Below are 27,412 nucleotides of genomic sequence, written 5' to 3'. Positions count from 1 at the left end.
GTTAGATAGACTGGCCATGGTAAATGTGTGGGGTTATGGGGAATAGGAGGGCCTGGGTAAGATCCTCTGTCAGATAGTTAGTGCAGACTTGATGGGCTGCACCAACTCTCTTGTGGGGCAATCTAGAACAAGAGGCCACAGTTTTAGGATAAGATGTAGCCAATTCAAAGGGTCGTGAATCATTGGAATTCACCGCCTCAGAGTGCGGTTGATATTGGGACATTAAGTAAATTTAAGGAATAGATAGACAGACAGATTTTTAATTAGTAAAGGGTTGAAGGGTTATGGAGAATGGACAGGAGATGAGATCAGCCATTCTTGTATTGAATGGCAGGAGAAGCAGGTTCAAGTAGCTGAATTACCTACACCTGCTCCTTGTTCTTATGTAGAGCATTCCTGAAGTATCCAAGCATTTCCTTTTTGAAAGAGTATCAAATATTGGCTTGGAAAGAAAGAATATTAAAGGATGGGGAGGAGGGTAACCAGTTGATGGCTCTTGAGTAAATCACCGTGTAGGTTTGATGCACCATTTTAAGGTGATGGTAAGGAATTCCAATTGAACTTCTCAAAGGCATCTAATTTGCTGTCCCTGATCTTTTGCATTTTTGTCCAGTTCCAATTGGAGAAAAATGATTGTCTCCAGAGAGTCCCTACAGTGTAGAAGGAGGCCATTCAACCCATTGAGCCTGCACCAACAACAATCCCATCCAGACCCCATCCCTACAACTCCACTTACTCATCCTGTTAGTCCAGCTGAAACTAAGGGGCAATTTAGCATGGCTAAGCTACATAACCTGCACATCTTTGGAGTCTCCTTGGGCTAATGGGCTCAGTAAACTTTCAGCTTGTGTTGTGCTGCTGAAGGGCACTAATAACAACTACCAAAGGTACTTAAATGCCAAAGGCATGTAGTTTTTCTTGCGATATTGGTCACACTTGTGATATTGGCCAGTCTTTATTACCCATCCTTTGAAGCATTGAAGACTTCAAGAAGCCTCCGACCTACATGAGACAAAAATCCTAACATCAAATCAGAGCAGGAATTTTCCTTTCCCTTAAACATTAATAAAATCATTTGGTATTTTATAATGATCTAGATGTGTCCAATTTCATTTTCCTCTGGTGTCACCCCATAAATTACTTTATCTGTTGACCAATTTCACAATTCTAGACCTCTGTACCATGCTTCATCCAGTACCATAACAGTAGTGTTAGATTAAATTACTGGCCTCTCCCTTTAAAAACCTGTTGGAATCCAGTATGAATGGTAATCTCACTTGAAGACACACCTGCACAGGTAAATATTTGCTAAACCGAATCTATGCCAGAGACCCTCCTCTTGAAAATCATGTCAATGTCAGGATGTCCTGGAATTTTCACTCCAGACTGTTTACTTTTCTAATCTTTTACCAGTTATTATTGTGTAACCTTAGCTGCTGATGTCAGTTGTATTAATGTGCTTCAAATTCCTTTCTTTTTTTCTATTGCTTTTTTTGTTGCTAACTCCAGGGGCTAGGTGGGAACATTGTAAACTGAAAGACACGAGAATAACAACACGGAAACCAGTGATGTTATGAAGAAACAGAATCCCTACAGTGCACTGGGCCTATTGAGCCTTCACTGACTCTCCAAAAGAACAGCTAACTTACAAATCTTTGGACACTAAGGGGCAATTTATCATGGCCAATCCACCACATACTTATAGAAATAGATAGAAGGTAGACAAAGGAGTTGTCTTTAGAGATGAGATCATGTAGTTAAACATAACAGAGAAAGGAACATAATAAAAAGACATTGGATTTGTACAGGGAGCAGCAGAAAAGTGACAAGACTGGCATTGAAATCATCTAGTATCTCATTGACCTGACCTCCATCTTTGCTTTCTCTCTATTCACTTTGTAAATAATAACAGGGCTGGGCCTAGGTTCCTGGTGCCTCCATTTGCACTCCTCATGGGGGCCACCAATGAAGTTTGGTGCCCGGCCCTGAGTATTGGTGGAATTGACTCTACGTGTGGTCCCCTTTTCCTGCTAATTTGCTTCCCTAACCTATCGCTAAAGATTTCAGCTGCAGCTGAAGCTTTGTGAATGGTTTCTTTCAGCCCTGTTATCCCTATTCTAAGCTGCAGGATTCTGCCTCAGTGCCCAGGACCTAGGTTTGACTCTGTCCTTGGGTGACTGTGCAAACTCAACACGGACAGACTTTCTCCTCCATGTCTGTGTAGATTTCCTCCAGGTGCTCTGGTTTCCTCCCACAGTGCATTGATGTTACAGTTGAGTGGATTGGCCATGCTAAATTGCCTTTGAGTAAGATGCTGTTTCAGAGAATCAGTGCAGACTCGATGGGCTGAATGGCCTCCTTCTGTGTTGTATGGTTCTTCTTGTGCCATAGGAGTGCCCCCTCTGCAAATGTCACCTGTAATCTCTTAGTGGACAGTATTGGGTTTCAACTTGTTGAAGGAAATCTTTCTGGGAGCCCACTGTGAATATGTTGCAAATGAGGCTGGGGTTGGGATGGTGGGCTGATGCACTGTGCTGAACACGAAGTGATGAAATCAGGAATATCCAGCCTATGACAATAGCTTGGTAAGAAATAGTTTGAAAGGGAAACCGTTATCCATATCTTTTGTTACGGTACAGTGACACAGTGGTTAGCACTGCCACCTCACAGCACCAGGGATCCAGGTACAGTTCCCGGCTTGGATCACTGTTTGTGTGGAGTTTGCATGTTCTCCTGTGTCTGCATGGGTTTCCTCTGGGTGCTCTTGATTTCCTCCCACAGTCCAAAGATGTGCAGTTTAGATTGATTGGCCATGCTAAATTGCCCCTCAGTGTCTGGGGAACTAGCTAGGGTGAATGCATGGAGTTACGGGATCTGGGTGGGATTGTGTTTGGTGCAGACTTGATGGGCCGAATGGCCCCCTGCATTGAGATTCTAATGATTCCCACACCCTCATGGCAGGCCTCCTATTTTATACCCCATTAACACTTGCCTGTGTCCTGACTCTCATCAAGTTCCATTCACCCATCCCTCACTCTTGTGCTCACTTATATATATTGGTGATTCCAGCCTCGTATTGATTTTAACTCCCTTCAGTTTTGTCTTTCCTTATCGCTATAGTCATCCTGTGCTCAACAAACATTTCAAGATCTCTCGTCCAACCCTGAACTTTTGCACAGACCTGATTACATTGGCCACGGCACTTTCAAATACCTAGGCCCTAATCTCTAGAATTCTCTCCCTGCACACTCCATTTCTCTAACTCTCTGCCCTTCTTTAAGGTGCTCCTTAAACCACAGGTCTTTTACCCAGCTTTCAATTACCTGTCATAAAGACTTAGTAGTCGTCTTTTGATAACATTTCTGTGAAGTGCCATGGAATATTTCATTCCACTGTTAGTGCTGTGTAAATACTAGTTCTTGTTTGTTGCTGACTAGCTGAGATCAGCCAATTCTGATAAAAGTTTATGGAACTTAGTGAGGTGTGTGTAGCTCATTTAGCACATCTCGTGGTACATTTACCCATTGAACCACTAAGGAATGTGTCTTCAATAATTCTGTACGGTGGTCAATTTATGCTTGGCAAGATTCCATAAACAGGAATGCAATAAATGATTTCATGATTTGCTTTAGTGGTGTTGACTGAAGGAAGAATGTTACGAAAGCAGCTCCCTGGTTAGCTCATGTTTCTTGGCTGCCAATCAAAATTCTTAAATGTCACAGGACACATTTTAGTTGGCTTCATTTGAATAGAGGTTTAATCACCATAGTTACAATCTGTACTTGGATAGGGTGGCATAGTGGTTAGCACTGCTGTCTCACAGCGACAGGGACCCGGGTCCATTTCCTGGCTTGGGTCATTGCCTGTGCAAAACAGCTTGGTAAGAAATAATTTGAAAGGGGAACTGTGCATCTGTGCCTTTTGTTATGTTTCAACTCGGCTATTCCAACACCCTCATGACAGGCCTCCTGTTTTATACCCCATCAAAACTTGCCTGCATCCTAACTCTCAGTCCCATTCACGTTAGCACTGCTGTCTCACGGTGCCAGAGGCCCGGGTTCAATTCTGGACTCGGATCACTGTCTGTGTGGAGTTTACACATTCTCCCCATGACTGTGTGGGTTTCCTCCCATGCTCTGAAGATGTGCGGGTTATGTTGATTGGCCATGCTAAATTGTCCCTGAGTGTCTGAGGGATTAGCAGAGTAAATATGTGGGGCTATGGGGATAGGGCCTGGGTGGGATTGTTTTTGGTGCAGGCTCGATAGATCAAATGGCTGCCTTCTACACTGCAGGGATTCTATCATTCCTCCCACAGTCTGAAAGATGTGCTGGTTAGGTACGTTGGCCATGCTAAATTCTCCCTCAGTGTACCCGAACAGGTGCCTGATTGTGGTGCCGAGGGAATTTTCACACTAACTTCATTGCGTGTTCATGTAAGCCTACTTGACAGTATTAAACAAACTTTGAACATAAACTTAGCTATGCCAATTGCCTGGACTATCATTGTGCTTGAATGTCTAGCAATACTAGGCTACTATGCCAAAATGCTATATCTCAGGGATATAGTTTACATGAGTTCAGACCTGTGGTTTTCTATGGAGTGAATTTTTGACCTTAATTGGGGCTAGTATGAGGATGAGGAACTACTTCCCCTACTCAAAGGAGAGTGAAGAAGGGATCTCTGGGTTCACTAGCAAGTTTCCTTGTGATGTTGCCTGGAGACTTGTTTGCTTATCCATCCAGTGGTGTGTACTTTGGTGAGACTTCAAAAGGAAGAGAAGATCTTATGAGTTTATTTGAATTTTTCTCACGGGTAAGCAATGTGCTATCTAATAGAAAACCTTGCATCTACACAGCATATGATCTCACATTTGAGAAATGTGTGAAAACACATAACACCAATTACTTTTTGAAATGTGGTCACTGGGCAAACACCGAGGAAATGTGTATATAAGGCCTTGTATTGACAGATAACAAGTTTGTGAGATTGCATGAAGAATGACAGACACAGGATATTGGGACAACTCCCTGTTCTTATTGAATGAACGTGATTGGCCCTTTTAGTCTGAACAGACTGATAGTTTGAAGTTGCTTCGGAGTAGTGCTATGAGAATACGGAGCTGAAGTTTGAACCTTGATTTATAAGTTTTGAGTGCAGTTTGACCCAATAACCATCTGACTTAAAGATAAACTACCAACTTAACCAAGGTGACGCCTTTCAATTTTGCACAGAAAAGATTTACTCCAAGGACATTGCAATGTATAATTTGATATTGCTAATAAACAAGTTAGATTTAGGTTTTTTTGCCTCTTATTTCAACAAAGATGATAACCTAAAATAGAGACAGTAAAGTTTATTTATTGTCACATTAACACTGCAATGAAGTTACTGTGAAAATCCCCTAATCGCCATATTTTGGTGCCTGTTTGGGTACACTGAGGGAGAATTTAGCACATGCAGTGCACCTAACCAGCATATCTTTCGGATTGTGGGAGGAAACTGGAGCACCCGGAGGAATCCCACTCAGATACTGGGAGAATATGTAGATTCTGCACAGACAGTGGTTGAACTCAGGTCCCTGACATTGTGAGGCAGCAGTGCTAACCACTGTACCATCGTGTTTGTGTTCTACCTCTTTTGTTTCCATAGTGTAAATTCAATCCATAAAGGAAGAATCTTGATATAATTGTTAGCCATTAAGAAGGGAACCATTAGCATAGTTACGGAGAAAATTTGTTCCCAAATTGAGAGAATTAAAAATCCTTAAGTTAACTTGTGATTTTAAGGCGTGACAATGTAACACCTCTTTGAGTTGCAAAGTAAGTTGTCGGTTAGCAACATGATGTTTGATTAAAAAGCGGAAGCCAAGGATTCAATAAAGTAGAAATGACTTGGTGTAAAGGCGGAAGGAACCGAAATGAGTGGGTCTTGCACGCAAACCTAAGTAACTGCTCAACCTTTTGGAGTTCTGCCAAAACAGGTGTTCCATGTTCCAGCCTATAACTTGGCTTTATGATGGTGTATGAGAGGAAAATATGGCCCAAATTCTCTGGTTTCACACGTCTTGCTACTGCTACCAGCAAGAATGGAGACTTTGGTGCTCAATGGGACCAGAAAATCCCAGCCATGGGCGAGGTTGGAGAATTCCAGCCAAATGTGATTGAAGACTTTGTCATATTTTGGAAGCATCTTCATCAACTCTTGTGATTACTGATAGGTACAAGAGGGATCCATTGGTGTAATTCAGCAGAAGGATGGAGCCTTCCAGTAAAACCCACCACCACCCAATCGTTGCAACAGGCTTGTCAGTGGGTGGGGACTTGGCTTTGGACCCACTGATGATGTGCAAGCTCTGTCTTTGTGAATATCCTCTCGATGGAATGACCACTCTGGAGCAATGCAACTGCATTTTCTGCACTGTGGTGAGTGTGCCCAGCAATGCATAATAACAGGAGTTTATTGAAAATGAAGCTTACTGAATGATATTAATGAGATCACTATTGTTTTGATTGGGTTGGAAAGATATAGTTTTCTTTCAAGTAATTCCTCCATAATATCAACCTGCTGAAATCCTCTTTTTTTTTATTTCCCCCTCTTCCAGGTTCAACTATTTTAGTGCTCTGTTGGCTAACGCCTGACCTCCCTCTGTCAAAGTCCATTAAGCACACCCAAAACTCTGCTCCTATTCTAATGCAAACCAGGACCTGTTCACCCATCATGCCTATGTTCGTTGCTTCTGATCCACTAAAAGAACATTAAAAAAAATACTTATTTTTATTCCGATCACTCCGTAGTCTTTGTACCTCCCTATCTCTGTAAACTTCCAATTGTCTAAGGATCCCTCCAACTTTTACAACTCCAACTCCTACTTCCTTTTAATGTACTTTTGGTGACAATGCTTTCAACCATTTAGTTGCTAAGTTCTGGAATTCCCTCCCCAAACTTTGCCACCTCTCCTTTAAGATTCTGAATAAAACCTGTCTCTTTGACCAAGTGTTTGTTCACCTATCCTGACATGGCTCCGTGTTTATTTTTCTTTTGCTGTGCTCCTGAGAAATGCCTTGCTAGGGTTTACTTCATCAAGGGTGCTTCATTGGTGAAGAAGTAAAATGGCACAGGGTTTAATTTTCGATGATGGGTGCTACATTGCTGTGTCAACTATTTTTGTCTGTTTAGAATCCCTACAGTACAGAAAGAGATCATTCAGCACGGGGTTACAGGGATAGGGTGCAGGAGGGTGCAGACTTGATGGGGTGAATGGCCACCTTCTGCACTGTAGTGATTCTATGGAATAGCCCTAACCTACATGTCTTGGAACACCTAAAGGGGCAATTAGCATGGCCAACCCAGCTAACTTGCACATATTTGGTTTGTGGGAGAAAACCGGAGTACCTGGAGTGAAACCCGCAAGGAGAATGTGCAAACTCCACATAAACAGTGACCCAAGCCAGATCCCTGACACTGTGAGGCAGCAGTGCTAGCCACTGAAGTTCTAGAATAGTTTATATCTCTATGCAAACACTGGAACAGTGTCTTAGTCAGAATTTCAGATCACCCAAAATCATTTATCTTTTGTTAGACTTCGGGGCTGACACAGATGGCGTAGTGGTTAGCACTGCTGTCTCACAATGCCAGGGTCCGGGTTCAATTCCCGACTTGGGTCACAGTCTATGTGGAGTTTGCATGTCCTCCCTGCATCTGCATTGGTTTCTTCTGGGTCCTCCGGTTTCCTCCCACAGTCCAAAGATGTGTGGGTTAGGTGGATTGGCCGTGATAAAATTGCCCCTTCAGTGTCAGGGGATTAGAAGGGTAAATATGTGGGGTTAAGGGAATAGGGCCTGTGTGGGATTGTTGTCAGTGTAGGCTCAATGGGCCAAATGGCCTCTTTCTGCACTGTAGGCATTCAATGACTTGAGGCTGAATTTGTCTGAAATTTATCGGAAGCCGCCAGTGACTCAGTAGACGGGAAATAAAAAGCAGCAGTCTGAAAAAATGATTTTCAACTTTTAAGTTTGATGTGGTTTCCCTTTGGGCACTGGGAATCCTCTTTAAGATAGGCAGAAAATGCTAGAAACACACAATAATTTACTCAGCATCCGTGGAGAGATAGAATGTTTGGGTTACTCTTCAGAACTCATATGGTGGTTGTTTTATTCTGTCTGGTGTCTGGGGAAAGAATGGAATCGTTCTCGTACAATTTATTGTGTGGCTGTCAACAAAGGTGCTGCACAAACATAGATAATCATAGAATATGTACCATGTTGTAGGAGGACATTCAGCCCATTGTGTCTGCAGCAGCTCTTCTCCTGTAACCCCTCATATTTACCCCATTAATCCCCCTAACCTATATATCTTGGGACACTGAGGGGCAATTTAGCATGGCCAATCAACCTAACCTGCAGATCTTTGGACTGTGGGCAAAAACTAGAGCACATGGAGGAAACCCACGCAGACACGGGGAGAATGTGCAAACTCCACACAGTCACCCAAGGCCAGAATTGAACCCAGGACCCTGGTGCTGTGAGGCAGCAGTGCTAACCATTGTGCTATCCCTGTGTACAGTATTTTTCAGTATTGCTGTCAGCTGATGTGTATTCGCGTAGAATGTCATGCCAAATAATAAGGGGAGTAAAATCCAGGGTTCACTGAAATAAACACACTGATACTATGTCACGCTGAATAACTGACGTACTTTTTCTTTTTTATTTCTGTTATGATTCATCAGTGCTTAACGCGTTATGTCGAACTGATGATCAGGGAAGGTTGTGGATCTCCTATCACATGTCCAGAGCTTGGATGCCCTAAAAATGGAGTCTTGCAGGACGCAGAGGTAAGAATGTTTGGCAAGTTGCGATGTTTAAGAGGGTTCGCTCTTCCTAACAACCTGATGTTTGATGCTTGCGGATTGTGCTGATTATTTTTTAATGTTGTAATATTGATAGCTTTATGAACTTTCATGTTTGAAATCCACAATGTTAATGTCCTTCTAACACAGTCCAGCCAATCAGCCTGACACAATTTGTTTGTTTTCAATCTGTCAATTATTTTTGCACCTTCTAACTGGGTCATTCAGCACTCTCCAAACAGGTACTGCTGCACCCTTCCCATTTCTTAACTCTTCAACAATAACTGCTCTGTCATTGCCAGCAAGGATAAACTTGCAGGCGTGATTCCAGAGGGAAAATAGAACAAGGCATCCATTTGAAATTTTACCCACCTGGGTTGGATTTCCCCATTGGGGGCAGGGTTGATCCCAAGCCGTGAGCCCACCCATGATGCCACTGTGGTGTGAGGCACGGTTCTTGTTGGGGTCGATGCATTATTGACCCTGGAGATGGATCTGCCACTCAATTGATGGCAGTGGGGGTGAGACTGACAACAAGGACAGCAAGGAAGTGGGCCACGCTCTGGTTTGAATTAGCACCTATTGCAGCGGCTGACTTCTCTATGTTGTGTTACTTTTTAAAGAAAGGATCTTCATGTTCAAAGTGGCCAGGACAAATGGAATGCGAGGACCGAAGATAGGGTAGGGAAAGATTATATGTTAAGACTTTATTACTACTTGGTTTGTCCAAACTTACACTCCAGTGGAACTGTTTCATTGCTGCCATTCCTGTTTCCACTTGACTGCTGCTGCCCACCTGTATGTACACCTCGGAAGGTCTGAAGGTGAGCTCCATATGAGCTCCCTGACCACTTTGAGCTGCTCTGTTAATGAGGCAGGGGACTTTTTTTCCAACTGTTGTCTGCTCTTCACATCACCCAGGTCCTCAAGAAATTTGTAAGTTGGCATGCAGATCTCCGTCTTTTATTTGTTATCCTGTCCCGTCTTGATTCAGGACTGGAGAACTCTGTCCCTGGACGTAGTTTCCCTGCTTGCTGCCATGATTTTGCTTTGCAGCACAGAGCACTTCTTTATCCAAAAGGCAATTGGGTTAGAAAGATCAAGACCAAGACTGAAATTCTAAATGATTTCCTTAGGAAGTGGATTTGACTATTTAACTGTTGAAAGACCTGCTCGCGTAGTGAGGGGTCGTCAGGTGGCACTGATTCTTTTGGTTGAGATGAATTCTTGCCTACCATTGCCAACTTTCCACTTACCAACATGATGTGAAAGTGAGTGGGGCTAAGTGATATTTTTACGCATGAGAAGGGAATTTGGTGACAGAATCCCTGGAACACTTGTGGCTGATTTTTGCTGGAGATCGTCTCCTTGTTTGCCCACCCAGAGACTGATAAGAGATTTAAATTTAAAAAAATATAGACAAAATCATAGGTTTGTTTTCTGTGCTCCTCAGAGTGTAACATTTGTTATTGGACACTGGAAAGGAGTGCCTGTAAACTATGTATGGTTACGAATGAACCTTTGTTCACGGATTGAGACAAGAGTGGAATGTGTTCCATGTTATAAAGTGCCTGCAGTGTATTTGGTTGGGCTTAGGAAAGTGCCATATGACTTACATTTGACAGCTTAATATTTATTTCATGTTTGCCTGCTGAAATACCTTTGCTGCTGTGGATTGTTTGTCTGGATTTTAACTAGCTGCTCACCCTGTTTGTTCTCATTTTTTTGCCTGTTTTGGTGGCCAGTCTTATTACATGATGAGCATTCTGACATAATGCAATGCCTGTATCAAAATAAATTTAGCTTGTGCTATTCAGTCTTATGCCTGCAATTGGGTAACACTGGAAACTTGCTTTGTGTTGAAATGCAGGAGGCATTCTTGTAATGCTGGACTGCGCATTTAACAATATCCATAGGTTACCTCTGAGTTTTAATCTCCTGTATAAGAAAAATACATGTTTTGGTTTTTGTATTTGACAGAATAAAGAATATTCATGTCAAAAAGTACACTGTTGATTGATGAGCATCTGAAAATGTAAGAGTCAATCAGAACTCTCTGAAGCAAATTCATGCTAGATCATGGATTTTTCCACACCGTGTCAATTATTCCCAGTTCAGGTAGGGGTGGCAGAGTGGTTAGTACTGCTGCCTCACAGTGCCAGGGATCTGGGTTCAATTTCGGCCTTGGGTCACTGTCTGTGTGGAGTTTGCACATTCTCCTCACCTGGGTTTCCTCCACAGTCCAAAGATATGTGGGTTAGGTTAATTGGCTATGCTAAATTGACCATAGTGTCAGGGAATTAGCAGGGGAAATAGGTGGGGTTACGGGAATAGGGCCTGGGTGGGATTGTGGTCGGTGCAGACTCGATGAGCTGAATGGCCTCCTTCTGCACTGTAAGGATTCTATGATTCTAACTGCAATATAGTGTAAAGGTTCCTCCTACTCTGCCCCAACAACATGATACAACTCCAAACTTTGACCAACATCTCATCCTGATCATCTGAGCAAGAGTTCACAAATGGGAGGTATGTGCTAGAACCGCTTGATTTGAATTTGATTTATTATTGTCACGTATTAGTATACAGTGTAAAGAATTGTTTCTTATGTGCTCTACAGACAAAGCATACTGTTAATAGGGAAGGCAAGGAGCGGGTGTAGAGAAAGACCAACTTAACATCAGGCAGGTCTGCTCAAATCTGAAGGCATTTTGAAGCTGTTCTTGAGTCGATTGGTACTTGTCTTCAGACTTGTCAAAGAATCACTGACACAAAGCATCTGATATTGAGTTGATTTAAATTATTACGTGGGTGTTGCTCTTTGGCAACTGTTGGAGAATTAGCCCCATGTATCTTTAGACCCAGCCCCTCTTTCTGCTCTTCCCTATCTGGTGCCTGGTCTCCTGTCCACTCTCTGATTCAGATTAAAACCAATTCCGCTTCTCATCATTTTACATTGAATTTCCACTGGTTATCTTCAGCCTCACAAGTTAGCTTACGGTTTTGAGAACTAACTTATTTTTGTACTTGCATGGTAAATTCCACTGCAGCCAGATTCTATTCCTCTTATTCAAATCAATCAACATCTGAAGTTTAGTTCATTACAAAACAACCTCATTACTTGAGGAAATTCTATTTTATTATTGTGAAGATTGGATTTTTTTTTAGCTTTTCATTTGTAGAAAAGCCCCTAAACATCAGGAAAACTGGCCAGGTGTCTCCCTTTTTAAAATTAGCTTTGACCTCAAAATTCCCCATGATATCCTTTGATAGTGTCAGTCTGGAAACCCCCTCCTGCTGCCTGTACTGTGACACTGTGAAGAATGTGGCCTGGTAATTTGCCCTGATGTAGCAGTTTTTGGCCCACAATACTGAACAGAGGCTGGTTACAATGGATCTATTGTTGACTCGAGGCCAATCTTAAACAAACATGTTGGGCGGGATTCTTTGATCGCATTTGTTCCTGCCCCGTTGTCACTGAAAATGGACAATTTGGCACTCAGCCAAAAACTCCATTCACCGCAGCGGCACCGGAGAATCCTAGCCCCGAGTGAGCTTGGAGGTTTTCTGGCGATATGAAGCTAGGTGGGGAGGTAAGGGAAGGGTGCAGAGATTATAAAAGGATTTAAGTGAGTGGGCAGAATGTAGCAAATGGAATATAGTGTGGGGAAGTATGAAGTCACACACTTCGATAGGGAAATAGGAAAGCAAAAAAGTTGAGTGGAAAGTGTTGGTATTCAGAGGAATTAGGGGAGCCTTGTACAAGCGTGAAGAAAGTTGTGTGGCTACAGCAAGCAATTGGGAAAGCAAATGGTTAACCTTTATTATTTTATTTTATTATTATTTCATTAATGTCATAAGTAGGCTTATATTAACACCGTAATGAAGTTACTGTGAAAATCCCTTAGTCACCAATTAGATTAGCTGACAGGTCTGTAGTCCCAGTACGGCTACCGGCATTGTTGGTCACTGCTGGGATGACCAGAAGCAGTCCTCAAACTCTCTGTCCTGGATCCAGGCGAGAGGTCGGTGTGGGGCTGTCATGGCGGGGACAGGGAGGGACGGGTTCTGATGATGGGAAGTCTTGATGGCGAGGCTACGGGGAAGAGGGAGAGCTCACTGAGGGTGGTGGGGGTGGGGGGTGCGCTGCACTGACAACAATCCTAGCCAGGCCCTATCCCCATAACCCCACACATTTACCTTCTGGTACTAAGGGGCAATACACCTAGCCTGCACGTTTTTGGACTGTGGGAGGAAACTGGAGCACCTGGAGGAAACCTGCACAGACATGGAGAGAATGTGTGTTTGCACAGTCACCTGAGGCCAGAATTGAACCTGATGTTGTGAGGCAGCAGTGCTAACCACTGCCACCATGCCAGCTTCGTCATGTGAGTGCTCGTGGTTTGCTCCAAATTCCTTGGGGTTTCGTATGTGTATGTACTTAAGCTGCAAATACAATTGAAGACAAGTAGCTTATGATACTCTTGGAGTTATCAAAATCATGAGGCAAGACACAACAAGTAGTGCATTGATGGATATTGCATCTGAAACACGAATACATGAGATAAAAGATTTGGGCTCAAATTTCACATCCCACTCATGAGACCAACGTAGCTTTAATCAACTTCTGTGAAGTGTACTCCAATATAAAACTGAAATCCTGCTTGTATGACAATTTACACCTCCTGAATCATACCGTTGGCATGGCTTCACAAGTGGGAAATATAATATCTATTCTGTTATCATTTAGGTTTAATTCCATGAACTCAAACTAGATATGATATGACTGGGACAGAGAAAGACCAGACTAACAATTACTCCTTGGATATCACAGACCAGATAGCATTCCCACTTCTTTCTATTCTGAAAGCTAAGGTTCTGACAGTGTGGTATTGACATGACATTCAGGCTAAAACTAATGTCAGATTTATTTCTTAGTAAGATGTATAAAAGCAGGAAAACATAATAAGATTCTAATTGTCTAAGTATTTAGAAAGCAAAAATCGATATAATTTAAGAGGAGTCAGAATATCTTCTTCAGCTTGTTTCTTATACCAACCGGTAAATTGCAATATTTTTGTATGAAATGGACTTTAATAAGCCACCCATTATGCTGTGAGTGGGACCTTTTCTTTGTTTCAAATTGTCCGAAATGAAAATGATCTAAAGTTAAACAGCTTGGAAGATCTTCGCCCAACTTTGACATATGCGATATGAAAGATCAAGCCTTTCATATCACACGTGCCAAGAGATAGATATAATCCTTGCAGTGCAAAGTAGACCATTCGGCTCATTGGGCCTGCATCTAACACCCAGGCCCTATTCCCTTAACCCCACATATTTACCATGCTAATCCTCCTGACACTAGGGTCAATCTAGCATGGTCAATCAACCTAACCTGCACATATATGGACTGTGGGAGGAAACTGCAGCACCCGGAGGAAACCCACGCAGACACAGGGAGAACGTGCAAACTCCACGTAGATAGTGACCTGAGGCTGGAATTGAACCCAGGTCCCTGGCACTGTGAAGCAGCAGTGCTAACCACTGTGCCACCATGCTACCCAGGTGAGGGCGGGATTCTCTGGTCACTCACACTAGTGGGATTCACCAGTCCCACTGCAGTAAATGGAGATTTTGGCCGAATGCCAAATTCTCTGTCCTTGCTGGCAGCGGTGCGCAAACAGCCGGAGAATCCCAGCCAGAGACATGAACTATCTTAATGGGTCAGACATTGAGGTAAGGAATCTCATCTGAATCCCCTACTCTGTGGACTTCTTTCGTAATCTAAAGGAAAGGGAGCATCAATGTCAAGCACATGTTGGTTTTAACTAGTTTCTGAATATTGGCAGTGTGTCCTGGATTCTACAGGACAGTGTTGTGTCATAGTTACATCCATAATATGAAGTTAAAGGAATTCTGACATGCTGTATGCATATCATACTGATTGCTAGTTCAGTGAACTGAAGCCCTTCCTGTTGACCTGCATTCTTGCTGCATGCAAAGGTACTCATGTGCAGTCATTGCTGTGGTATACCTGGGAAGATCTTGCAATTCTGAAGCTGCCCTGTCTTGCTGCTTTTTGGCCTTCAAATGGATGGTGATGAAGTAATTGACTCTGCTAAAGAGCACATCTGTCACATGCTTGATGCAGGCATGCAGAGCTGAGTGCCTAATGTGGCAAATACCAACTGCTGAGAGGTGGAGTAATCCTTGGCATAAAATACACGGTGATTGTCTGCAAGGCAGCAAGGGTGATTGTCATCTAATGTTCGTACTGTAGCAGGTAGTAAATGTTTTGTGACGGCTCCCTGGTAAAGCAGAATGCCCTCACACCACTCCTCACAAGTATGAAGTTCTTGACCTGCCTGCTGCCATGGGGGCAGGGCCCAGTGCCCACAGCCATGGGGTCGGGACTTCCTGTCTTTTCTGTCTGCAGCTGTAGGTATTTGGACACTTGCCGGTTCTTCTTCCTCCTCTAGTCACAATCAGCTTCATGAGTAAGCCAGAGGTTTACCAGAAGCTCTGGTTAAAATTCCACAGTAGGCTCAGTCAGATAACTTTTTCAGAGGATTTAATGTCTGAGCCAACAGCCAAGAGAAATTGATGACAGGCCACAAGTAATCATGACGGTCAAACAAGTGGTAAAACTGCAATTAGTTGATCCCTCGAGATTTCAACTGGAAATGATACTTTCCTGGCCACAATTCCTGTGTCTATTGTGGAGCTGATGAGTGGGACAACAGAGATGTTGAAAATAGCACTCAAGTCCTTGGAAAAAGGTGCAGGACCTTCATTTGGCAATATTAACTAAGTGCCAGATGATTTTGGACAGGTATTCTGGGGATTAAATGGTCCTGGCCAAAATGGGACTGAGTGCACCCCTGATGTAGAACACTGTGGGGTCAGATGGTGATTTAATTTTCTGGGCTCAAGCTCAAGCTCAATATTTTAATGATTGAAAGCAGACAAGTGCCCATTGAAAACCGCATGTAATACTTCTGGCTGCCTATTTTTAATTCATATTTATCTCAAGTATAGGAGAAGTGAAACACAAAGTCTTTTAACTCTTAATACTCTCAACCTGACTTTGCATTGCAGAAATGTTCGCTCCCTTAGTACTTGACCAAACATTATTGGAGATAGAAACAGAAAATGCGGTAAATACTCAGTAACTCAGGCAAAATCTCATGAGAGGAACAGATGCTCTTGATTTTGAGTGGTTCCAGCACTTTATGGCTTTTATTTTGGATTTCCAGCAATGACAGTATTTGTTTTGCATTACTGGAGGTTTGTATGACTCAGTGCAGCTGTAGCTTTTTGCCAAGTTCTGTACTGTAAGAGACCCACCCTACTCTTCTGTAACCCATATACTGGGAAACCAACCTAAGCAAATATGGAATGAAATCTTTAAACAGTACAAACCTAATGACTACTTATTTGACCTCAGTTCCCTTTCTGTTTTAAAATTGTGAAATGGTCACTGTTGTAGATGAACTCCCAAGAAGTGTAGAACTTCTGAATGTAGGATTGTTTAGAAGCAGAGGCTATTGAGGAGGATGAGTAAGATGAAAGGCCAAGTTATGTTGAGCAGCAGTTAAACACTAACTAACGAAGAAAACTGCATTTACTGCAAATGTTTTATTTTTCTGAAACCAACAACTTTCTTTATTCTCTCAATATTTATTGGTAATCATACTTTTCAACTAGTCAGGAACATCATATAATGAGCATACTTTTACGTTAGGATCACAGAATGGTATAGCACGACAGGAGGTCATTTGGCCCATTGAGTGTCCACTGTTCTTTTCAAGAGCAGTCCTGTTAGTCCTATTTCCTTATTTTTCTGCAATGATTTTCTCCTTTTGAGTGTTCATCTAATTCCGATTTTGAAGGTTACTATTGAATAGTATCCACCATCCTACCAGGCATATATTCCAAATCCTAAATACTTTAGTGTGAAATTTTTTTTCACCTCTGATTCTTTTGCCAATCACCTTAAGTCTGTGTTGGCTGGTTATCAAGCCTTTAGCCATTGGAAATGATGAGCAACTAACTTAATGATTTAGAACACACTTATTGTACCTTCTCTTGGCCATTTCTACTGTACAATATCGGCTTCTCCAGACTCTCCACCTCATGGTAATCTTGATCCTTGGAACTATTCCGGTTAAATATTTTCTGAACCCTCCCTAAAACCTTCATTTTCCTTAATTGTGATGCCAAGAATTGAACATGATAGTCCAAGTGTGGCCATACTGGTGTTTTTTTTATACAAGTTCTGTATAACTTCCTGGCTTTTGTACTCTAAGCCTCAGGATTCCATATACTTTGTTAACCTGCTCTGCCACTTTCAAATATTTGTTCACAAACACCCCCCCAGCTTCTCTCCGGAATCCCCGTTAAAATGAACAGGAATTGCCTTTCTTCCCACCAAACTTTATCGCCATTCTTTTCTGCTTTGCAATTCACCAAATGTCCATCCACTCCACCAGGCAGTATATATCCGAGTCAGGTTGATTACAATCTTTCTTGCTGTTTTATCATGGGTGGAAAGTTGTGCCATCCCGTCTGGTGAGTTTGGTGACTGGGGAGCTTATATTTGGGTGGGTGGCAGATGCATGCCCTGCTCCCTTCCTGTCTCTGCTTGATTAGTCTGTAGTGTTAAGGCTCGTGGATGATCTTTCTGTCCCGCTGCCAATTGAGACTCTTAAGTGGACACTAACTGTAGACTTAAAGGCCTCCTTTCAACACTGCTGGTATTAATCTCTACCACCTTGAAGGACGCGTAGCTGGTGCATGTGGACACAGCCACCTGCAAGTTCCTCTCCAAGTAACACGCCACCCTGACTTAGAAATGATCAGTTTCTTCACTGTCACTGGATTACAATGTTGTAACTGCACCCCCCCCCCGTCAGCATTGTGATTGTACCTACGCCCAAAGGTACTGCAGTGGTTAAAGAAGTCAGCTGATCACCACCATAGAATCCTACGGTGCAGAAGGAGGCCATTCAGTCCATCAAGTGTGCACCGACCACAATATTCTATCCCAATATCGCAATCCCAATAATCCCGTGCATTTTCCTTAGCTAGTCCCGCTGATACTAAGGGGCCATTTAGCATGGCCAATCCACCTAACTTGCACATCTTTGGACTGGCGGAAACCAGAGCACTGGAGGAAACCCATGCAGGCATGGGGAGAATGTGCAAACTCCACACAGTGACCCAAGCCAGGAATGGAACGCGGATCTCTGGTGCTGTGAGGCAGCAGTGCTAATCACTCTGCAGCCGTGCCACCTACGAACTCAAATGGGCTGTAAAGTACCTTCTCGAGGGCAATTCCTGATGAGCAGTAAAAATGCTGTTCTAGCCAGCGACGCCTACATCCTGTGAAAGAATTTAAAATAAATGAAGCCAGCAGCGGGCTCACCATGCAGAAAGCACAAGTAAACTCCTGTCAACCTATAAATGTAGGAGGGTGGAAAACGAGTAAAAAGGAAGAGCTGTGATAGGGAGGAATATAGGAGAGTTTTGATGGCAAAAGAGTTGGTGGGACTGCGCCAAATGATAGTGATAATATGACAAGTAAAGAAACAAGATGTGTCCAGAGACGGTGTGAACTAAGACAGAATGATGAACAGCTGCCCTTCTAAGCAAGAGAAAAACAAGATTAAAACTGAAGCGAAGAAAAATAGGGAAACAAGAAGGTTGAGTACAGATCAATTCTGGCCTTGGGTGACAGACTGTTGGTGTGGAGTTTGTGCATTCTCCCTGTATCTGTGTGAATTTCTTTCAGGTTCTCTGGTTTCCTCCCACAGTCCAAAGATGTGCACGTTAGGTGGATTGGCCATGGGAAATTGCCGATTAGTGTCCTAAGATGTGTAGGTTAGGGGGATTAGTGGGGTATGTTATCGTTTAAAATTGTTGAACTCAAGTGTCGAGTCCAGAAAACAGTAAAGTGTCTAATTGATAAATGAGATGCTATTCCTCAAACTTCATTGGAACCCTGCAGTAGGCCAAGGACAACAGACATCAGTGTCCGAGCAAGATGGTCAATTAGAAAGGCATATCACTGGATGGATGCTCAGGGACATCCTCAATGAAGGTGCCCTGCAAAGCAGGTACCCCCAATTTGTGTTTGGTCACCCCATTGTAGAGGAGAATGCATTGTGAGCAGTGAATACAATACATTTAATCAAGAGAAGTGCACTTAAATTGGTGTTTGACCTGCACAATGACGAGAGAGGAGGCAAAAATACAGGAGGTGTAACACCTGCCCTTTTAATTTACAATATTTGAAAAGCTTGCATTAAAGTTCAACACGGGTTCTTGTCCTGTGATTCTGAGTGCTCCACAGCTGCAATTAGTTGTCCTGTGAGTTATTCCTCAACAATTTGACACCAGGATCTCCTGTTCTATGTTATATGGATGTTAGGTGTCTCATCTGAATGGAAGCTGAACTTCTTTTCTGAGTTTCGGCATTTCATACAATACAAATCCTTTTTAAAAGGGATTCGCTAGTTTATAGAATTACACAAAAGAAGACACCATTTGGCCCATAGTGCTTGTACTAGCTCTGTGAGAGAACTGTTCACTTGGCCCAATCCCTGTTCCTTTTCCCTCATTTTTTTTTCCTTTCTTACATACGTGTTCTAATAGGATGTAAGGATGTCTTTTTTGTTCATTTGTGTGACGTGTTACTGGCTGGCCAATATTTATTGCCCATCTCTGGTTGCCCTGGGAGTGCAATTGAGAATCAACCACATTGCTGTGGGTTTGGAGTCACATGTAGGCCAGACAGGTAAGGACTGCAGATTTCCTTCCTTAAAGACACTAGTGAACCAGATGGGTTTTTCCGACAGTTGCCAATGGTTTCATCGTCATCAGCTGAGTCTTAATTCTAGATATTTTTTATTGAATTCAAATTCCAACATCTGCCGTTATGGGATTTGAACCCAGGCCCGTCAACTTACCAACCGCTGAGGTTAGACTCACTGGTCGATAATTTCCTGGGCTATCTCTATTCCCTTCCTTGAATATAGGAACCACATCCGCAATCCTCCGGAACCTCTCCCGTCTCCATCAATGGAGGTCTTCGCCAGAGGCTCTGCAATCTCTTACCTCATCTCCCACAGTAACCTGAGGTACATCCCATCCGGTCCCGGTGACTTATCTATCTTGATGCTATTCAAACACATCCGCTTTCTTAATGTCCACACACTCAAGCTTTTCAGCCCACCACAAGCCTGCAGTACAACCACCAAGATCTTTTTCCACCGTGAATACCGGAGTAAAGTTTTCATTTGTGTAGGGTGGGGTTGAAAGACTGGCAAGGAGTACGTTAGAGCTGTAGAGGGCGATGGTGACAAAGATGGAGAGGGGGCTTCCGGGAGTGGTAGGGCTGAGGTAGGTCCTGCAACTAGGAACACACATCTTTCTTCACCACCTATGAACCTTGGACAGTGAATGTGGAGGTGGGTGAGGGCTATTGCATTCAGGTGTATGTACACAAATAGATATGCCCTGGGAGCTACTGAGTAAAAGTAGGAATCTGGATATTAAAGCAAAATACTGCGGAAGCAGGAATCTGAATCAAAAACAGAAGTTGCTGGAGAATCTCAGCAGGTCTGAAAGGATCTGTGGAGAGAGAATAGAGCCACTGCTTCACGTTGGGATGACCGTTCATCAGTGCTCAGATCTACATGCAGGAATCTGGGCAGTTTGTTTGGTTTCCTTTTTTCTATGTAATGCTATAATTAAGTTTACAACCATCCTTGTAATTGTAGATTCAGTAATGACTAGTCACCATGGTAAATTGGCATCACTTGTGAGATGATGACTTATCCATTCATAACCAACCCTTTCATCTGTGATGTCTCATGCTGATACGATTTGCCTCCTTGTTTGAAGTGGATTTTCTATCTGTCCTATTGTGCCCAGTCTCAAAAGTAAAATCCACAGTTTGGAGCCATTGGTGTGCTAATATATTGTTATTAAACATACATAACTCTGGACCATCTTACAGCCTTCTGGTGCAGACACAAGAATTGGCTTTTACAAGCACAGCTTTTACAGATACAGGTGCAATGTCCATCTAGAGTGCCTTCCGCAACCTCAAGGTGTCCCAAAGCAGTTCACGGTCATCAAAGCTCTACTTGATGTTTTGTCAATGTCGTACTTTAGGGAGATGAAGTGGCTAATTTTGGGAAATGGGCCAGCTGATTTACACACCAGGAGATCCCATGATCAGCGTAATATTAAAAGTTTTATTACCCTCCCCTTATGAGCTGGTGATTGTGACCATGAGTTACCACTCCGCAAGCACCATCCAGTTCTACAGTACCTTGTGGATGTGCCAGCTCTCCAGATTGGAAAGGGAAAAGGGCAGCCAGGCTTCTTGTATTCCGTACTTTCTATCCACACAGCTGAGAGCAGTAAATAGTGATTCCCCGGGGGAACTGTTAGTTTCCTGTTCCCAGCCCAAGGATCCTGAGGCCAATGCTATCTCCAAGTCTGCGACACAGGCTGATATCAGCAAATGCAGTAGAAGTTGAACTCAGGGCGTCTGGCCTTGTATAACTTGAGCACAGCAGCTGTTGTGTTCTGGCCACTTCCTTCAGCTGTTTCCATTTTGGAGAAGCAGTTTTTGTTTTGATTAAGGATGTGAATCCGTCCTCTTATTAGCTTTATTTTCTTGTTTAAAAATGCTAGACAACAGAGTTTCTAGCTAACCTACCATGTGTCTTCAATTCCCAGCATTGCCATATAACCCTGCCTGTATCTCCTTGGTTAGTTACTGTTTGGAATGCTATTCTGGGCAGGGTATAATAACTCTTGGCCTCAGCAAGGAAATAAATCAGGCATATCTTTCATGGGCGGCACAGTGGTTAACACTGCTGCCTCACAGCACTAGGGACCCTTGTTCGATTCCCAGCTTGGGTGACTGTGCAGAATCTGCATGTTCTCCCCATGTCTGCGTGTGTTTCCTCCATGTGCTCCATGTGCTTGGAGTTTAATGCAGAGAAATGTGAGGTAATTCACTTTGGTAGGAATAACAGATGTGTTGAGTATAGGGCTAACGGGAAGACTTTGAATAGTGTGGATGAGCAGAGGGATCTAGGTGTATGTGTACATAGATCCCTGAAAGTTGGGAATCAAGTAGATAAGGTTGTTAAGAAGGCATACAGTGTCTTGGCGTTTATTGGTAGGGGGATTGAATTTAGGAGTCGTAGCGTTATGTTGCAACTGTACACAACTCTGGTGCGGCCGCACTTGGAGTATTGTGTGCAGTTCTGGTCCCCACATTACAGGAAGGATGGCTTTGGAGAGGGTGCAGAGGAGGTTTACCAGGATGTTGCCTGGTATGGAGGGGAGATCCTATGAGGAGAGGCTGAGGGATTTGGGGTTGTTTTCGCTGGAAAGAAGGCGGCTAAGAGGGGATCTTATTGAAACATATAAGATGATTAGAGGTTTAGATAGGGTGGATAGTGATAGCCTTTTTCCTCTGATGGAAAAATCTAGCACGAGGGGGCATGGCTTTAAACTAAGGGGGGGTAGTTATAGGACAGATGTCAGGGGTAGGTTCTTTACCCAGAGGGTGGTGAGGGATTGGAATGCCCTGCCTGCTGCAGTTGTAAATGCGCCTAGTTTGGGGGCGTTTAAGAGGTCTGTGGACAGGTTTATGGACGAAAAGGGTTTGGTTTAGGTTAGTGGGTCATTGTTGTTTTTTTTTAACTGGTCGGCGCAACATCGTGGGCCGAAGGGCCTGTTCTGCGCTGTAATGTTCTATGTTCTATGTTAAAGATGTGCAGGTTGGGTGGATAGGCCAGACTCAATTACCCCTTAGTGTCCCAAGATGTGTAGGTTAGGGGGGGTTAGCTATGGTAAATACATGGGGTAACAGGGATGGTGGGAGGAAGGGACGGTGTGAGGATGGATCTGGGTAAGATGTCCTTTTGGAGAGTCAGTGCAGACTTGATGGGTCAGTTGGCCTCTTTCTACATTGTAGGGGTTCTGTGGTTCATGCACTTGATCCTTGCAAACAAATTAAGCATTTTATTTGAAGGAATACACAAGAGTAAGGCTATTTCATAGAATCATAGAATCCTACAATACAGAAGGAGGCTGTTGCACCAACCAGAATCACACCCAGGCCCTATCCCTATAATCCCATGCATTTACCCTAAGTGGTCCCCCCAACGCTAAAGAGCAATTTAGCATGACCAATCCACCTAACCCACACGTCTTTGGACTGTTTGGGCTATTTGTTAGCTTACTTAAGAATATTCTTTGAATATTGTGGTTGGCACTGGCATTTATTACCCATCCCTAGTTATCCTTGAAGATGGCATTGCGCCACATTCTTGAGTTGCTGCAGTGAGAGTGATGAAGATACTTCCACTAGGTAGGGAGTTCCTTGATTTTTGTTTAATGATAATGGCTGTGATTTTTTTTTGCCCTTGCCAGTGGCTGGAATTCTCCAGTCCAGCTTCTAGAAATGGAGGTTTGTCTGAGTGCCAAGTTTTCTGTTCTTGCTGGCAGCAGTGGCGGGGTGATAATTCCAGCCAACATATCTCCAAATTGGATGATGTGTAACATAGAGGCAGACTTGGGTCGTTCCCTGCATTGACTCCCTTGTCTTTCAGGGTGGTGAAGGTCACAGGTTTATATCTGGGAGTACTCAATTAGAAGTGAACACAATGTGTGCAGGTTAAAGAAAAACTGCTCTCTGATTATTAAATTTAATTCGCTCATTTATTTGACTGGACTGTAGTAAATTGTAACGTGACTTCCTCGAGGATGATTCAGAACCTGCGTTGTGCAATTTTTCCTTTTTAGTTTGGGAGGAGGTGGGATTACCGGAAAGAATATAGATACTGGCCAAAAGTCAGATTTTCCCATCAACAGACATGCACGAATCATCTGAGGTTTCTGCCAAACTGTCAAGAGTTCCAGCAGCCACAGTTCTAGCTGTTGAGTGACAGGGACATTACAAAACTGCAGCATGTAACATTGCCATCTATGAGATTAGTATAATTGACTAATTTACTGGGTGTAAAGTAAAAACATTTATGTACTCTGCATAGCTAAGGTACGCTGCTGAATGCTCAAATATAAGCTCACTGTGGCCCAGAGAGTTGTTTATAGTGACACTGAAGTTTCTGGCCTTTTCAGTGCAAGTGCAAATAAAATACGATAAACTCACTGTACTGGTATCCCAGCTAGGTAATTCAGTGAGTAACCAAATCACAAAGGTCCCAGCTGTGATCCCTGGGTTACACTGAGTTGACTGGCCTCAGCTAGGGTGAAGATATGGGTATTAATCTAGATTCGAAATACCCTGTTCATAGAATCTCTACAGGGCAGAAAAAGGCCATTCCTCCCATCGAGCCTGCACTGACAACAATCCCACCCAGGCCCTATCCCTGTAACTCCACGCATTCACTCTGTTAATCTCCCTGACACTGAGGGGCAATTTAGCGTGGCCAATCCACCTAGCCCACACATCATTGGGCTGTGGGAGGAAATCTGAGCACCCGGAGGAAACTCACGTAGACATGGGGAGAAAATGCAAACTCCCAGACGCAGTCACCCGAAGCTGAAAATGAACCTGGATCCCTGGTGCTGTGAGGTAGCAGTGCTAACCACTGTGCCACCATGCTGCCCTTTGGCCCATGGGTGTTTGCCACCTTGTCTCTCTATACACATCGAACAGTCCAATGTGGCTCACTTTCCTCGTTTAGGATGAGGTATAACAGGGCAACCAATGCCAATGGAACCGCACCTCAGCAAGAGAGCAGATGCAAAATGCAGATAATCAAGAAAGTTCTGCCATTGATCATTTAATGATGAGCTGATCTGTTCTCCCTTCTCCGAGAATCAATGATATCTCCCTACTGTTGGTACTTGGAGACAACAAGTTTAATTATTAGATAATGACCCGCCTCATTGGTGGCAGCCGACAGAGGGAAGTGTTTATGATGTATTTTGAGTTGCGTGTGTGTCTAATCATTTATAATTTTTGTTTCCAAAGAGCACATTTCAGATCTTGTTTAACTTGTGGTATTTTATATTTGTTTCAGATTGCGTGTTTGGTTCCAGCTGAGGCGTTTCAATTGTACCAGCAACTGAAATTTGAACGAGGTGTGCAACTTTTTCTTATATAGCCAACAGCGTGATGTCTTGAGTTCCTGTGCCGGGGATGCTGTTACCTTCTGATTCTCAAAGCAACTCCCGCCTAAAATCACTGCAGTTGCTGGGGGTGTCAGTGGGCTTTTATTTTCCATCGTTACAAATACAGGGTGGGATTTTCCAACCGAGCTCACCCTAGGACTGAAAAATCCTGCCCGAGGTTAACAGACCTTTGCATCATCCATACCCTGGCTGCTGCGATTCCTGTGGCGGGCAGGATGGGAAAATTCCGCCCACAATCTTTCATATCTTTGACATCTTCAGCCTTTTGTCTAAGATCAAGCCCAAGATGGGGTACAATGCCTCATCTTGTAAGCTTTGGATCTTGTTTGTCTCCATTGTGGGGGACCATGAATTGAATTCAATTGGATTTTGAATTTGGTTTTTGGAACAAGTAAGGAATGGATTTGGTTTTTCCCTGGTCTATTCTGAGCATTGGTTTTGTAACTTTAAGGATGGGGTAGCTAGCTCAGATGACTTGTTTGTGCTTTGCCTATATTCAGTCAAATTTTGCTCCACTTTTCTCCTGAATCTTTAGTCATTTTCCCACACTTACTTTGTTAGTTTCTCAAATACATGTTCAATGTGATATGTCAGACAAGTGGTCCCTCTTCAGACTCAGACGTAAGGTAAAATGTGGTCTTGTTACTTGCACAATGAGCCATGATTTACATTCAGAAAAAAAATTTGTTAAATTTGTGGAAAGTTTCTACTTTGATCTTGAATGAAAAGAAGCATAGAAAGAAAAGTTTGCCACTTCATTTCGTTTCTTCCAGTCTAATGTACTACCTGATTACTTAATCTCCTTTTACAGTCCATGTGTAAATGGTCCTATAATAGAGTCTAACCTGACTATTTAATCTTCCCCAGTCTATTAACAACCAGTCATATCACAGGCTCTGCACCAGCTATTTAACTTGCTGATGGAAAATTCTGTGAAATTGCACCTCCCTGCCACCCCGGAAAAGATACTCAAGTGAATCTGCAACATATCCATTCATTCTTCCCATCCCTCCTGTTCAACAATGGCCATTTGCTTTCAGCATTCATTTAGTCTGTCCAAGAAGCTGTTATTGAGATGAATGTTGGCACCCACAGGATGTCAGCGTGGAAAATTGCAGGCGTACAACCTGTGACTTTTAATCAGCTAAAGTTGCAATTAATGGATGCACAAAGTCATGAGCTGTGCTCGCTCGTAGAATTCCTCTTTTGAGCAATTCTGCGTCTTGGAATAGCCCCTCGTGTTCCTTTGAGCATCTCTATTTATACAGGTTCATATGACGTTCAATCCCATTCTTGACCAGGAGAAGTTTAACCTCAAGCTGATTCTGACCATAGGATGCAGGAGCAGAAATAGGCCACTCGGCCCTTTGGGTCTGTTCTGTCATTCTGTGAGATCGTGAATGGTGGAGCAGACTCAATAGGCTGAATGATTTGCTTTTGCTCCTACCCCTAATGGTCTTATGGTCATAGTCAGCTTGTGGTTAAGCTGCCATTACTCTGCATGGGTGGGGGAGGGGGGAGGCTGATGGGAAATGGACGTGGAAGTTTATTCTCACTTGTGGCAAATGCTCCTGTGTGTAGTGAATCATAGAATCCCTACAGTGTAAAAGAAGGCCATTCAGCACATCGAGCTTGCACTGAACACAATCCCACCCAGACCCTATTCCCACAACTCCTCATGTTTACCCTGTTAATCCTCTGACACTAAGGGGCAATTTAGCATGGCCAATCAACCTAACCCGCGCATCTTTGGACTGTGGTAGGAAAGCGGAGCACCCGGAGGAAACCCACGCAGATGTGGGAAGAATGTGTAAACTCCACAGACACACACACACACACACACACACACACACACACACACACACACACACACACACACACACACACACACACACACACACACACATAGAGTGACCTGAGGCTGGAATTGAACTGGGCCTCTGGCGCTGAGAGGCAGCAATGCTAACCACTGTGCCACCATAGGAACATAAGAACATAAGAAATAGGAGCAGGAGTAGGCCATCTAGCCCTTCGAGCCTGCCCCGCCATTCAATAAGATCATGGCTGATCTGTCGTGGCTCAGTTCCACTTTCCCGCCCTCTCCCCATAACCCTTAATCCCCTCTCTTATCAAGAACCCATCAACCCGCTTCTTAAAAATATTTAGCGAGGCAGCCTCCACCACTTCAACGGGCAGAGAATTCCAGAGATTCACCACCCTTTGAGTGAAGAAGTTCCTCCTCAACTCCGTTCTAAACCGCCTCCCCTTTATCTTGAGGCTGTACCCCCTAGTCCTACTGTCTTTTTTGAGCGGGAAGAGTCTCTCCACCTCTATCCTATCCATCCCATTCATCATCTTATACGTCTCAATGAG

General features: G+C 43.4%; 1 protein-coding gene across 1 annotated transcript in view; it reads left to right on the top strand.

Moving 5' to 3' along the window:
* LOC145353339 (E3 ubiquitin-protein ligase RNF144B-like) overlaps positions 1–27,412 on the top strand; it is a 61,553-nt gene that overhangs the window by 21,912 nt on the left and 12,229 nt on the right. Inside the window, exons 2-4 of the mRNA XM_080203999.1 lie at positions 6,221–6,425; positions 8,729–8,833; positions 24,928–24,988. Coding sequence (XP_080060125.1) covers positions 6,258–6,425; positions 8,729–8,833; positions 24,928–24,988 — 334 coding nt within the window. The 5' untranslated portion in view covers positions 6,221–6,257. The remainder of the gene's footprint in view (positions 1–6,220; positions 6,426–8,728; positions 8,834–24,927; positions 24,989–27,412) is intronic.

Source organism: Carcharhinus amblyrhynchos, chromosome 2 (assembly GCF_965287045.1).
Source record: "Carcharhinus amblyrhynchos chromosome 2, sCarAmb.v2.hapA, whole genome shotgun sequence".
Taxonomy (NCBI): Eukaryota; Metazoa; Chordata; class Chondrichthyes; order Carcharhiniformes; family Carcharhinidae; genus Carcharhinus; species Carcharhinus amblyrhynchos.
The sequence above is the reverse complement of the archived record's forward strand: the minus strand, read 5'-3'. Positions and strand labels throughout refer to the sequence as shown.